Source organism: Hoplias malabaricus, chromosome 3 (assembly GCF_029633855.1).
Source record: "Hoplias malabaricus isolate fHopMal1 chromosome 3, fHopMal1.hap1, whole genome shotgun sequence".
Lineage (NCBI taxonomy): Eukaryota > Metazoa > Chordata > Actinopteri > Characiformes > Erythrinidae > Hoplias > Hoplias malabaricus.
Window position 1 is genome coordinate 66,216,946 of NC_089802.1, and position 15,251 is coordinate 66,232,196.

A 15,251-nucleotide genomic window follows, 5' to 3' on the forward strand; every position below is an offset into this window, starting at 1 on the left:
ATAAATCAGCAGTATCCACCTACAGAGCAGGAATAAAGCAATATCCTCATCTCGGTTCATGTTTTTCAAAATTGAGAGGTATCTTCATTTTCGTAACCATTTCTCTACCGTGATCAGAGAGAAAACCTAGCATGTTGGACTTAAATCCTTTTTTTTTCTTACCCATTTATTGACACTGGGGCTTTGTAAACACATTAGACCAGTTCCTAGCATGTGAATAGACTGGAGAGCAGCAAATTGTGAGAAAACATCATCAGAATTGTATAAAAAGTGCATTTAAATGTTTGCTACCAATACTAATGTACAGGTAGTGGTGAAATTATGACTGTAAATCACTCACTTTTCACTACACATACATCCCACACACATACCTGTATCCGTCGATGAAGCTAGCGTTAATGTAGTCTGAGCCCTCCACTCCTCTGATTGGCTGTAGACACACTCGAGTGGACTCAAAGGGCATGATGTTGACCAGTCTGTTTTTGAACTTGTTGCACGGCAGATTGGCACTAATGAATCGGGAGGTATGTGCTTTGGAGTTGGCTAATTTCTGCAAAGAGAACAGATGCAGAACATTCAAAATGATGAGCACTTTAGCAGTATAGCTAACACTATTAATCTTAGGTTCATTAGTATTAACTCATAAGTACATTTGTAAATGTAACCATAAGTAATATTAGCCTCACATTAACCATAACTTACCCCTAAACTTTACACATGTATTCACCTTTAAACATAATGATTTAAATTGTGGGGACCAGCAGAAGAATAATCAACAGAATGTAATTGTGTAACAGATTTTGAACCCACGTTGAGATATATTCCTGGCACATGTACACACAGTGCTCTCTGAACAGAGAATGTTAGAAAAAAGAGAAAAAGAAGAGGGATAGAGAAATAAAGAGGATCATAGGAAAAGTTAAAAGTGCAAAATGGTAGAGGGAGAGAGAGAGAGAGAGACTGTAACATTTGGTTTTCTGAAGGACACAAATAAAATACACATACAAAGTATAACAATAATAAATGCTGGTGAAACAAATCTGTAGCACAAGGAGCATATGGTATGAAATGCCACACCTAAAATATTTAAAAAATAATAGAAATGTGTCATAAAATACAATAAAAACAAGGATCTGTGTTTTTTCATTCTCTTAAACTTTGATTTAATAAAAAAAAAAAAGTCTTGAAATGTTTTTGATAAGGTTGACTGTATTTTGTATAATGAACATTATATAAACAAATGTAGAATTTGGTGCCTGCAACACATTCCAGTTCCATTTCAACCACATTTTCATTTCTTTGAATTACACATTTTAGTTATTTGGGAAGACGTTTTAGAGTTCAAATTATTTAAGTTTTTCCAAGTGTAATTTTTGCCCACTCTTGCTTGATCCAAAACTTCCATTGCTTCCAACAGTTAATGGTCGTTGTTGTCAGATTTTCCTCTTCATAGGAGACGGATCTGGACTGGACATTCAAGCACAACCATTCTGTATCTGTGAAACGACACTGTTGTAACACAAACAAAAAGAGGCAGCTTGTTGTCCATTTTTCATGAAAACTTCAAATCTTTTGGAACATCAGGCCTAATCTTGGGCCCAGAGTAGTCAGTGCGATTTCTGCACAGAATAGATTTATCGCTTTCTCCTTGTGTGATAGAATTTTAGATATAAGGTTGCATTTCTTGATGCATCAGCGGACTGTTAAGATACTTTCTGAAGTACTCCTGAGCACATGTAGTATAATTTATAACTAGCATGTCAGTTTCTCTTGCAATGCCATGTGAGGGCCTGAAGGTCCTGTCTATTTAACAGTGATTTCTAGCCTTGACCCACAATGACCTAGATTACTCTGTATTCCCCAAAATCATTTCACAATATCATGTACAGTTGACCAGGAAAATACCTAAATTCATTGCAATCTTGCAGTGAGTAAGGTTCTTTTTGAACTGTTTGAAAATTCTGTTGGGGATTTTGGCAGAAAATGAAAAGCCACGAACCACTGAGCCGCAAAAAAAGAACCTGCAATAGCTGAACCTATGATGGATGCTCCAATTATACATTTTATATTCCCCTGTTTATTGTGAAATGCTTCAAATTAGTGTGACATGTACTTTCTAGAATGTTTTTCTCTGTGCATTTATATAAATTATATAAATGTTCCAGAGAATTAGCAAATCACAGATTTATGTTTTTACTGCATTTTACAACATGTCCCAACTTTGCTGCAAATGGGTTTTGTACAGTTCTGGAACTCTTTCTGAGTCACTTTCACAGTTTCTGGCTTTGTCTCCAACTGAGCATTTCTGTAGTGTACTCGCCCGTTTAGTGCTGGCAGGCCCAGTTCCAGAACCAAACCACTGAGGGCGCGTTAGAAATCAATGAGGCTGTAGACACTGGCAGCATGTCCATAGAGCTAAGCCTACTTGTTAACTAGGTTTGCCCAAGTGTCAGAACATTAGTGGAAAAACAGGCTTAGTAAAGAACCACACACTCAGTTGCAGTGATCACAAATATGTTTGAGGCATTATCAGACACATTTACTATGATTACAAGACCTAATTATACTCTTTCTTCTATGCTTTCAGCAAGCGTGTTTCTAAAAATATCCTGTATACAGAAGGGTGCATTTGCACCTCCGTAGAATTGCGCTGAGTCAGAAATACTGTAAATGAGGAGGAGATATTTCACAAGTTAACAAAATGTTCAGCATGATGTCTGTTAACAGGGAAAGTCTTGCTTTTCAGTAGAGTCAAGCCTCAAGTTGGGAAAGAGTCTTCTAGTCTACTCTTCTTGTGGAGGTACATACATGTGGAGTAGGCAGAACAAGACAAATATCAAATTTACTATGAATTGTTTAAGCCAAATTTTGTACATTTGACTCAAAGTGTTTCAGCAGCTTGGAGTTATTTTGAACTTGTCACATCAGAGTGTGGTGTGAAGAGAAAAGGTGGTGGAAATATATGCAGAGATGCATCTGTTATGAACTTGAATAAAATACACAAACCAGGAACAACATGCACACAAGTAACCCAGGATAATATGATAATACAAAATATGCAAAAGGAAACTATGCAAAAGAAAAACCCAAGAGTAAGAAGAGAAACAGGATAAACTTGAGACTGAACCTCAAAGACAAACTGAGAAAGAATAAGAGGCGACAGGAAAAGAGCTAGAAACAACAGGTAAAGAACATATAGTGAGCACAACCAGAGACAAACAAAAGAGAGAACATAAGAAATGATCTATCCAATAAAATATTAACACTAAAAAGAATACTCTAAAGATGAAAAGCTAAAGACAAAGAGTAAAGATGAGACAATAAACTGGGAAATATAAAGATCAAAGTCCAACAAAAAGACCAAGTCTATAATATTAAATACTAAAAAGACAAAAAAGACAAACAAGACGGTCTCTACAAACTGAAGACTAAAAGGAAAACAATATTTACTTAAAAACAAAGTAGACTAAAGACATAATACCTACAGAAGACACAGAGTATAAAGGACTTAGATTCAAGTTGACAAAAGTAGATACAAGACAAAAATATATTCATTAATAAACACTATAAAAAAACTTCTAAAGGAATATAGAGCAAATGAAAACAGAACTAAAACTAGACTAACAAATATACAAACACTAAACAGACACAAGTGAACACAGAAGAAACTAAGAACAAATAAGACTAAGGAAATGGGAACATGACCAGGAACAAAACAAAGACTCATGGCAGAAGTGTCTTTTCTATGAGGAGTGTAGTGCATTGCACTGAGAAGTGCACTGGGGTATGGCACAGTATATACAGCTTGCGTTTAGTGGGTATAAAGGTGTAGCAGAGCAAGGACATTTCTCATTTAAATATTGCTGTATTTTGCTGTGTGATATATTGTAATATGCAATAGGAAATGTAAGCTTCTACTGCTTTTCAAATATGGCTTATATTGCTTTGCCAGAGTGGCAAAAAACTCATCACACAGACCACACAGTTGCAGCAACTAAAAGCTACAATAATACAGATATTAGCATAAAGTTATCAAACGCCACAATTAGCCAATGAAGTGTAAGACAGTAATTAGTTAATGCCAGGTCCATGTATCATATCTGTGTGTATAACATACTTCCTCTGAAATATGTGACAATAGCCAGACCTTTTTAAAACTGCTGCCCCTGAAGCATCATTACACAGCTCAACACCCTTGGAGGAGATTACTAACTGATCCAGTTTGTTTGCTATCAGATTCCAGAATTAAATAACATTGTGATGATCCTAGTCTTGAACGGCTGTGGCATCTCCCAGCACTTTAGACAATGGTACCAATCCACAGATAAAGCCTCTCACATACACAGACACATTTTCTCTCCTCATCTTTGTCTTTTGTTGTGTGCTACATATTCAAACTTTCCTTTTTTGTATGTCTATATGCCTCTGTCTGTCAGTCTCTTTCTCTCTCACTCTGTAAATGGCTGCTAGAACAGAACGCTCCTGCAGAAAGGTTGAGACTTCCCCTCTCCCTGTCAACACCACTCTGAACATGCTGCCTGCGTTAGCTATGTTTTGCCGGGTATGAATGACAAAAAGAGAAAAGAAAAAAGTACTGTTGTTTTTTTTGAGAGTGCGTACATGATAGTGTGTATATGTGTGTATGTAAGGATGTGTTCCAGAGGGTGTGTCTCTACATTTTCAAAGTTTAGAACAGCTGAGTACATTTAGACTCTTATAGGAGCAATCGAATATTTTCATTTATGGAGAGTTTCACAGTGTAAACATTACTATGTTAAACCTGGCTCTTCCTTTGTTGAGGAACAGCTCTGAAGAGCAGAAAGAGTTTCATTCATGGACTACAAAAACAATGGAAATTAAATATAAATATTAGAAATGGATAATTTTATAAATGTTGATAGTTGCCAAACAAAGCTCACTGCAGAAAGTAGTAGAGGCAGTAACTTGAGTGTATCTATATGTATTTGTAATGCAACTGTTTGTAGGACTAAAGGGCTTTAGCTTGTGTCCATTAGTATTTCAGTGTGTTACAAGGAAGTAATGAATAAATATTTCCTCTAAAGAGCCATTCTGTAAGCTGATAAAATTAAAGACTCAGGGCAGTGCTATGAAAGTAATAAATCCATTCTGATGAAGCTCATTCTGCCTGCCCTTATGTCTATAACTAAATTCATTTATTTTAATTAATAATATGTATGCTTTAGGCTCAAATTTGAGCAAACAAAACAATTGCAATTAATTGCAATTTTTGAAATGCCTGGAGAAATTGTTTTTTTTTTCTGAGCCAGCTAAGGGCATATTCAGTCCTGTTGGAAAATACACCCTTTGTGGGTCCTCATAAATCTATTTATGTCAAAAATGTGCAAAGCTTCATTAAAGGGGGCTACACTGAACAATCTGAAATGTAAAAGAGTTTGGAATTTACAATTCACCAGGCCCAGGTACAAACATTTTGGCAACACCCCATATATGGGCTTGAACCAAATAATGAGCTGCTTAAACCTTTCCATCATCTTTTGTATCCACTCACATAATCATGACCACAAACAACTTTACTCACTAAGCAGGAATTTATACGTCCTTCTCCAATGTAAAATGATGTGAGGGTATCTATTGTGCTTCCTAATTGTGTGCGTAAATGGTGTATATTTGAGTCCTGACCTTGAACTCCAGCTCCATGGCTGTGACGGTCTCTCCGGGTGGCACCTGTGTGAGTTTTTGGATGTGTGTGTAGAGGCTGCGTGCCGGGACCTCAGTGTGTCCACAGGTGGCCGCCTCCAGCAGAGCTTCATGAATAAACACGTACTGATCCTCTGTCTGTACCATGTAGTTCCTCTGAGCTCGCATGCAGGTCACATGACCATAAATATCCACTGATTTCTCATGCTTCATGCGCTCCAGCATGGCGTCGATCACGATGAAGCAGCCTGTCCTTCCAACTCCCGCACTGATAAAGAATCGCAAAACAGTTGTTACCACACTGTTTTTGGCTAGGGTGTTTGGTCTAAGTAATATGAAACCAGAAGGCACAATATTTACAGACATCTATTTGTCCAAATGCAGCTATGTATTCTCTCCATAAAATAACTAGGACTTGGACACAGCTGTTGCATATGAGCCTTAGGCCACCATGTCCAATGGCAATAGTCAGCAAGACAGAGATAAAAGCCCCCCGTGTTTTGCTGTGAAGCATATTCTATAATTTCTCTTTGGGATGAGTTAGAGTTAAGTTTCTGATCATTAACTTATGATCAAATATTTGTACCTGACCTAAGTCAATTTTGATGGCTGAGTGCCATGAAATACTCACATTAATGATCCAATATCTAGTCTAAAGCCATTTCATGGAGCAGGCTTATAACGCTGCTCACTGAGTTGTTTACTGAGTAACAATAGTGTTGTTCACTGAGTCTTTCACTCAGTTGTTCACTGTGTAGTTCACTCTTACTCTATACTGGATTAGGAACACTGACCTTGTATCCACTGACCAAACAGGACCACGCTGTAGTTCAACAATTACAGACTGTAGTCCACCTGTTATTTTGCATACTTTCTTATCCCCTTTACACTCTGCTCTTTAAAACAGTCAGGACCCTAGGAGGACCACCACAGAGCAGGTATGATTTGGATGGTATATTGTTCTCAGCGCTGAAGTGACACTGACGTGGTGGTGTTATGGCGCTTTTCCACTGCATGACTTACATCACCTACTTAGCTCGACTTGGCTCAGGTCATTGGCTTTTCCACTAACCAAATCTGATACCTGGTCCCTAGAATCACATATTTTTCAGTCCCTGCCTGCGCCTGGTAGCGAGCTGAGTAGGTACTATGTGTGATGTGTAAACCTTGCAGAGCACTTAAGTGCAGAACTCCAATACAAACTAGCCACTTCTAAAATATCCAATTTACAGCAGCGGTCACATTTGTTTGCAGCTCATAAAGTTACACGTGGTGTTTTGAAGGGGTTCCTTGGATTGGTGGCTGATGGAAAAATTCCAGGGAGAGCCAGATGCTGCAACAAAGAAAACTCTGCTGGAATCGATGAGAACTGGATGGCGCTCAGTCCAAAAAACAAAAACAACCTGTTTCAAACCCTGCGGTTCCCCATTAGAGATGGGGTTATGCGACATCTACATTTTGTGAGGGAGCTGTGCTAGTGGAAATGCAACCAGGGAAAAGCATGCCGAGCCGAGTTGAGTCCACAAGGTGGACAAATGAGGTAGGTGTGTCTAACAGAGTGAACAGTGAGTCCATCACCACTGCGGCATCACTGCAGAGCTGAGAGTGATCCACCACCCAAATGATACTCTGTGGTGGTCCTTTGAGGGTCGTGACCATTGAAGTCTGGGGTGAAATGGAGATAAGAAAGTATGCAGAGAAACAGGTGGGCTACAGTCTGTAATTGCAGAACTGCAAAGTGCTTCTGTACGTTGAGTGGAGCTGATAAAAGGACAAGGAATGTATACAATGTAGGTGTTCTTAATCAATATAAACAATATGTTATGATTTTCAAAAGGATAGATATTTGTTACCAAATACAGAATAAAACAGAGAGCACAGTGCAGTGTTTACCTGCAGTGGACCACCATTGGTCCTGCGTCTGGTGGGTTGCAGGCTTTAACCCTGCGCAGGAAGGCCAGGATGGGTGTAGGATACTCGGGAACACCATGGTCTGGCCAGGCCATAAACTGAAACTGCCGCACCTCTCTTTTCTCACTGGAGCCATTCTGTTAAAAGACAGTTAATACTAAATAATAGTAAAATTAATAACAATTTTAATACTTACTCAATCCTTCCATCTAATACTCCCCTCCCTTCAAATTTCTTTCAGTTCCATCCCTGCTTCTCTCCCTTATTCATACCCCTCTTTCCTACAGTATTCCCCTTCCTCCTTGCCTTATTCACACTTCCTTACTTACTATCCATCCCATCCTTCATTTACTTTAACTTCTTCCCTACATCTTTCCCTCCATCCCCTCTCCCTCTATTGTATTGTGTGTGTGGGTGTTATACCTTGTACAGTGCAAACGTTCTGACACTGTATGTTGCGAGCTCCACAGTATCCAGCATGCTGACCTGAATCATTCCATATGTCTCCGTCCCTCTGCTGGGCCAGTACTGATCACACTTAACCTACCAATCACAAACACACAAACATTACACACATCCTGCAGAACTAATTCTGGGCTGTGTTGGGGTTGGAACACAGCTTCATGCACAATTATATCTGTAGTATCTTCTCTGAAACTAATATGTAAATGTGTATGTGGCGAGAGCGAGGAATTGAAGTGTGGGCCCAGGTACAACCCCTTAGAGTTTACAGAAAAAGTAATGGGTAAAATAAGATAAACCTTTATACAAATGCTTGTAAAACCATCCACTTCTACAATACACAGTCACTCTTGTCACAGGCTTAAATGTGGGTGGGAGCAGCAGAAGAACCAGCTGGCAAACCCATGGGATTTATCATTCTTTCTCTCTCTTACACAAACACACACACACTCACACTCACTTACGTCCTGTGTCCTCCAGCCATTCTTTCTTCACAGGGTTTAACAGTGTGGGGGTGTGTATATGTAAATTTGGATTTTTGCATGCATTGTAAGCACACACATTTGTGTCCGTCTGCTCTGTCTACTGTTCTGCAGCAGCATTTTAAGACATCAGTGTGCACTGGAGCAAAGGATAAAAATGATTGTGGTGTTTGAATTTCAAAACTATTGTTTCCAAAAGAGACACCAGTTATGGTACACAAGTAACTACTTTTTTTTAGTGTAGATTTAGGCTGCTCTACCTACCCCTAGTTGCTATACTGAGGCAGTACTCCGGCAGTGTTTGTGTGTGCGATGGTTGAGGAGGCAGCATGAGTGTTATTAATTTAATTTAAAGTGTGGCAGTGCTACTCGTCCTCCCTTTCACACCTTCCTGAACTGTAAAGTACATCTTTCACACCTGACCTGCCACCTGACAACACAGTTCAGCGTCACACACAGACACACACACACTCACTCCACAGCACAAATGAACAGCAGAGTGAAAAGAAATGGTGTATGTGTGAGTGTGTGTTCAGTTTAAGTTTATGTGAATCCTCAAGAAGACAGAAAACAGCAGAACTTCTGACAGCATGAGAACATCAGACTGTCTTCTATTTTTACTCAAAATTTGCATTGCCTTTTGTAAAGATAAAAAACTGTTAAAATTAAAATGTCAAAGGTTTATAACTTTCTCAATGTGCTAAACTGTCATTGGAGTGGACCACCAATGAAATATCATCAGTATATTTAGTTTGGGATCATACTTGCTCCAAATTACAATGCAGTTTTATATTTTAGCTGTTCTGATTCCATACTGGGTGGCACAGTCTCACAGGGCAGGTAGTGTCACAGTCACACAGCTCCAGGGACCTAGAGGTTGTGGGTTTGAGTCCAGCTCCGGGTGACTGTGAGGAGTGTGGGGTGTTATCCCTGTGTCTGCGTGGGCTTCCTCCGGGTGACTGTCTGTGAGGAGTGTGGTGTATTCTCCCTGTGTCTGCGTGGATTTCCTCCGGGTGCTCCGGTTTTCTCCCACAGTCCAAAAACACATGGTGGTAGGTGGCGAATCAAAAGTGTCCATAGGTTTGAGTGAATGTGTGTCACCCTGTGAAAGACTGGCACCCCCTCCAGGGTGTGTTCCTGCCTTGCGCCCAGTGATTCCGGGTAGGCTCTGGACCCACCACGACCCTGAACTGGATAAGCGGTTACAGACAATGAATGAATGAATGATTCCATACCTGCTGTCTTAATACCAGGCTTTTCTGGATATTGTTTTATTTCTAAAGGTTATATTTAAAATGTAATATATTTAACTATCCTCCTGAAAAAAGTGAATGTATTGAAATCTTTAGAGTACTTAGTTGGCTTGTAGGAGCATTTTTGAACTTCTGAATGTACATTTGCACTGTTTGTACTTTTACTGAATATATATTATCTCTAAATATGTGGCAAGTGATGGAGCTTCTTGCCTTCCTGCCCTCAGTATGCTCTTGTCTGCATTGATACTATGAAAACAATGTTGCTACATGAGAAAATGTAATCACTGACCAGTGGAAGACTGTAAATGGTGATGGTGGTGATTCAGGAAGCTAAGAATTTATTATAAATTATAACAAAACATATTGTGAATTTATTCAAATGATAATATATTATATGCTTTTCTTTGTTCATAAATTTATTTTCAAATGCAAAAAAGGTTATAAATATTTCTATGGTCTGAAATACTAATGACCCTGCAGTCACAGTTGCATATTTAGTTTTATTTTACTTTTTAAATGGCAAGCCCAATCTTGCCCAAATTATTCATGGCCTATTCCACTGCTAATTAGGACTACCCTGTTACATGGTCTACAAAATTTGGAAGGCTTGTGTAAATATAATTGGACAGCTCAGCACGCTTAGAGTAGAACGCTAACTGTCCCATGTTGATAAACATTAAACAGAAATCTGTGTTTGTCCAAACCTGGGGAGAGTCATGTTACTGACTGCTGGACTCTTGTCCACATTTGGCAATGGGAATTTTAGTCTTGGTTTATGGCTTGTATTTAAGTGAAATGAAACTACTATGTTTCACAAAGAATAAACTTTATGTAGGAGCTGTATGTATGAACTGTCTGTATGCAACCCTCTGCAAATGTCTGGACATTATCTGGATTTTATCCTACTTGCACCCTTGTACAAACTCTAGGTAATATGCAAGTGAATGCATGTACGTACAGAGATGCTAATGTTTGCAAATGTGAATGGTACTGTACTATCTTCTGCACACACCGCACAGGCACCACCTCAGGCCTAAAGCACACGGAACATTTCCAGCTGTGAGAATGCATCTGACACAAAATCATCTCCCACTGTTTGCTACATGTATGAAAGGACAACTTCAGAAAATCTCTGAACAGGATTCTATGGATTTTTGTTGAGTGGATATTTAAATTCTAAACCAAAAAAAAGAGTTGGGACAGTAGTTAAAAAAGCAAATGCGAACAGAAAGCAGTAATGTGTAAATCCACTTTGAGCTGTCCAGTGGTGCTGCATTAGTGGCAGTGGCTGCTTTCATGTGTCTTGTGGGAAGCGGGTGCTTGCTCTCCTAACACCCTCCTAGTGTAGTGTCACTGTGTGTGACTGCCAGAATCCTAGCTAATGAGATAAAAAACATTCATTGTGTATTTTACATATACACTGAGTCTGCAACATGACCCAGAATGATGGAACAGGGGCAATAATCATATATTATATGAAATGAAAATCCAGGGAAAGCCAATTTTCACTTAGAGAGTCAACATTCATGTAAATTGCCTGTGAACAGCAAACGTTTCCATATGACTGTGCGTGTGAGTGTACTCACTCTAGACTTCTCCTCCAGTTTGGTCATCATGACGATGGTATTGGTTCTCTGCTCCCACACCATCCTCCAGAAGTCACTGAGTGTTTCAGGGAGAGGGCCCTGGGTGCCAATGTATGCATTCTGCTTCCTGTAGCCATCAACGTAGTTAGCATTGATGTAGTCACTCCCTGGAACACCTGCACTTAAAAACACACACAATATTGTACATATGCCTCTCCTAACAGCAAAAGAGCTGTTGTTATTGTATAAGAGGTCCTTGGTGTTGTGCTAGAGAAGCAGTTCTGTACTGACCGTCGATGGGGGTCAGGATGACTCGGGAGTGATCGTAAGCAATGACGTTTGCATAGCGGTTCTTTGGCTTATTGACCTCCAAGTTTGAGTGCTCCCAGGTGAACTGCTGCCCTGGGTCAATAGACTGTGGACACAGGAGAAAATAAAGAAATAACACTTTGGCATTGCTGGCATTGATCTTCACGAAGAGTGCCTCAAACAATGTAGGACACTTTGAGTCCTAGATTTGGCACTATAACATTTTTCGACAACCCTTGAATGAATAGCTTGTATATCCTTGATTTCAGAAGAAAGGTTAAATGAGCAGGTGTCCACAAATTGGCCACACACAGTGTACTTCAGGCAGCTGAAAGTTACCTGATTAATCTTTAAACTTTTTGGCTTATTTAAAAATATGTCAGTTGTCATAAAAGCTGCTTTGGTCAGTTTTAACCTAGAAAGGGCTAGGACAACTGTTTATTATTGAAAAAAATAAATTAAATGAACTTTTTATATTTTATCAGTTGTCATGAAAAGCTAATTTATGTGTCTTTTAGTCTTATGAATAATGAGCTAAAGTAAACTGATAAATACATACAAAACTGCACATACACAGCTCATTGTGCTGTCAGGACCCCCACAGAACCACGGCAGAGTAGGTGTGAATTGAGTGGCTGATCATACTCAGCACTGCAGTGACACGTAGGTGGTAGTGGAGTGTTAGTTTATGTTGTGCTGGTATGAGTGGGTCAGACACAGCACTTGCTGCTGGTGTTTTCAAAGACCTCAGTGTCACTGCTGGACTGACCAAAAAAAAATAAAAATCCAGCCAACAGCATCCTATGGGCATCATCCGGTGACCAATGATGAAGGACTAGAGATCAACACAAAGTGTGCTGCAACAGATGAGCTACTGTCTATGAGGTTAGTGTGTCTATCAGAGTGGAAAGTGATCGACTGGTACCAGCACAACACACACTAACACTGCAGCACTGAGAATGATCCACCACCCAAATCATACCTTCCTTTGGGGGTCCTGACCATTGAAAGACACGGTTAAAGGAGGATAACAAGGCATGCAAAGAAACAGATGGAGTACCTTGTGTTATTGTACAAAGTTCTGTATGGTCAGAGGAGCTGACAGACTGGACTATAGATATATAAACAAGGAGGTGGTCATACTATTATGACTGGACAATTTTAAGTTGGAAGAAAAAGGAGATAAAAAGACACAAACATTGTACTGCCTTGAAATCCTGAGCTAGTTGTTTTCCTACAGTGCAGTGTATCTGGCCTCACACACTGCTGCAATGTCCAGTCTGTTGTGTGTCAGGGTCACCGCTTACAGCTTCATTAAACTCCAGAACACATTTATCAGAAGAAGTGTACTGACTCTACAGCTGCAATACAGTGCATAGAGCTACTACTAAACCGTATTCTGACAAATATGTCTGTCCACACACACCATAGCTCTAAAATACACACACATACACACACAGTCCTCCTGACCCTGGCCTTCTCTCTGCCTCTTCTTGTGCTGACCCCAGCCCTGTTTTGCAGTAATGAGGTGAAGAGGGGAGAGAGGGTGAAAGTGTGTGACAATCCAGTGTCAGCAAAATGCTTTATTCAGCACACACACACACACAGCAACCTCTGCTGCATCCATGGAGCTCATTACCACAGTAACTCCTGTAAGAGACTATTCATAGCTAAAGAGGAGGAGGCCAGAAGAAATGTTTCACTTATATAATCATTATTAGTGTAATATATAATCCTAAAAATATAACCATTAGTACACAGTGAACAATATTAATAAACAGTGTGAATCAACTGTTCGCTATAGTTTTTCACTCAGCTATGGGAGTATAAAGAAAGTTCTGTCATGCATAACACTTTACTTGAAGGGTGCCTACATAACAGTCATAACATCTTACAGAGATACTCCATAAGTTTTTCCTCAACAATATATAGAGTGCTGAATTAACTCTCTGCCACACTAAAAGTTTAAAGACGACACAGACTACAAAGGAGAAAGAATAACAAAGTGCACAATACAAATGCTTAAGAAAAACTAAATAATTCAAAAGGAGTTAAAAGTCTAGGCACAAGTGCCTAAGTGTCAAAGCACTTTCTGTCTAAATGAGGTAAAGCCAGGTTATTTATATTTTGGCTGTCCAGAAAACAAGAGTTTCACTGAAAATAATTCAAAAATAAAAACAAATGAGGATTGTTTTATTGAAAAACCAAACTCTCTCTGTACTGATACTGTACTCCAAACTAATATCAAATAAAACATGTATAGTTTATGAATGTGTTATGCAGACACCCTTCAAGTAAAGTGTTACCCATAATGGCATCATCAGTGTGCCAATGCTCTTAGTAACAGGGACTGAGCCAGTGTCAATTCCTATTGACTATACAGCTTACTGATGTACTAGACAGAGTTAATGAGGAAGTCAAGACACACTGACTAATGACTCAAGATGAGCTTGAGTTCTTTATTTATTGGCTCATGGAACATGATGAAATGCAGTTCAATGTAAAACAGCACACAACTGCTCCACTGAACGTAATTATCCAAGATGAACAAATTATTACTGTCCAAAGGAAAATATTTATCTCCACAATAGTAACTTTACAGTAGAAGGAAAAACATTCATAATTTCCAAAGGAAGTCAGTGTAATTCGTCATGAAATATTCACACATTGTGAAGCAACTGTGTTTACATAATATAGTAAACTAAAAATCCACAAAAATGACAGAAATACATCACTAAACACTTGACTACAATCCACTTGACTGCCAGTGACATGACGAGTATTTGCTACCCAGTGACTTGTGACTCATTTCAGATTTGTTTCCCAGTCACTTGTGGCTTGACTCCCAATGTTTTGTGGTTCAACTCAGACACATCTGAATAATCCCATTATGTGGCATCTGCATTGAAGAAGGAACAGTAAACAGCGAGTATGGGAAATAATATGTTTTACTGAAATGGCAGTTCTACAGGTCTTTAAAGGGGATGTTTGCGATTGTTGGGAAACGCTGTTCTCTGGTTTGTATATGTTCTGAAGCTCCTCGTTTTTTAAGGTTTGAGGGGGAAAAACACTTGTTTGTACGACAGACTGTTGTCTGTACGTTTTTATTCACTGTTTAAATTACCACATAAATTTACTTGGTACTCAAATTGTTTAGTTTTGTAGCACTTTAGGTCTGTGATTACTTTCATGCAGTTAGTGCTCTCCTGAATTTATAGTCTGTTCCATCTACAGCAAAAATATGTCAATTTTACCCACTTATGGAGCAGGAATAGTGCAATATCCTCATCTTAGTTAATGCTTTTCAACATTTGGCAGTCTCTTCGTTGTCTAAAATCCTTCAAAATGTTGCTTTCGGCCATGATGAGAAATCCATACAGACCCTAGGGCACATTTGTTTATTATTAAATAAAAATTGTGAATTTCACCTTATTAAAGGCATAGAAAAGCTCCAACCAGCACATAACTCAGTGCCCAAAATGAAGGGGTGGTGGAAGAAAATGCAAGGTACCTGAGTACCAAAACAGATACAAGTGGCCCCAACAAACTCAAGGTAACATACTACT

General features: G+C 39.1%; 1 protein-coding gene across 3 annotated transcripts in view; it reads right to left on the minus strand.

The window, feature by feature from the left end:
* Positions 1–15,251, minus strand: part of ptprfa (protein tyrosine phosphatase receptor type Fa) — a 490,757-nt gene that overhangs the window by 15,262 nt on the left and 460,244 nt on the right. For all 3 annotated transcript variants that reach the window (XM_066666356.1, XM_066666355.1, XM_066666354.1), the window contains 6 exons: positions 11,668–11,791; positions 11,377–11,552; positions 8,014–8,133; positions 7,573–7,727; positions 5,662–5,947; positions 372–550 (listed from right to left, as the gene is read on the minus strand). In XM_066666356.1, the coding sequence (XP_066522453.1) occupies positions 372–550; positions 5,662–5,947; positions 7,573–7,727; positions 8,014–8,133; positions 11,377–11,552; positions 11,668–11,791 (1,040 nt within the window). The remainder of the gene's footprint in view (positions 1–371; positions 551–5,661; positions 5,948–7,572; positions 7,728–8,013; positions 8,134–11,376; positions 11,553–11,667; positions 11,792–15,251) is intronic.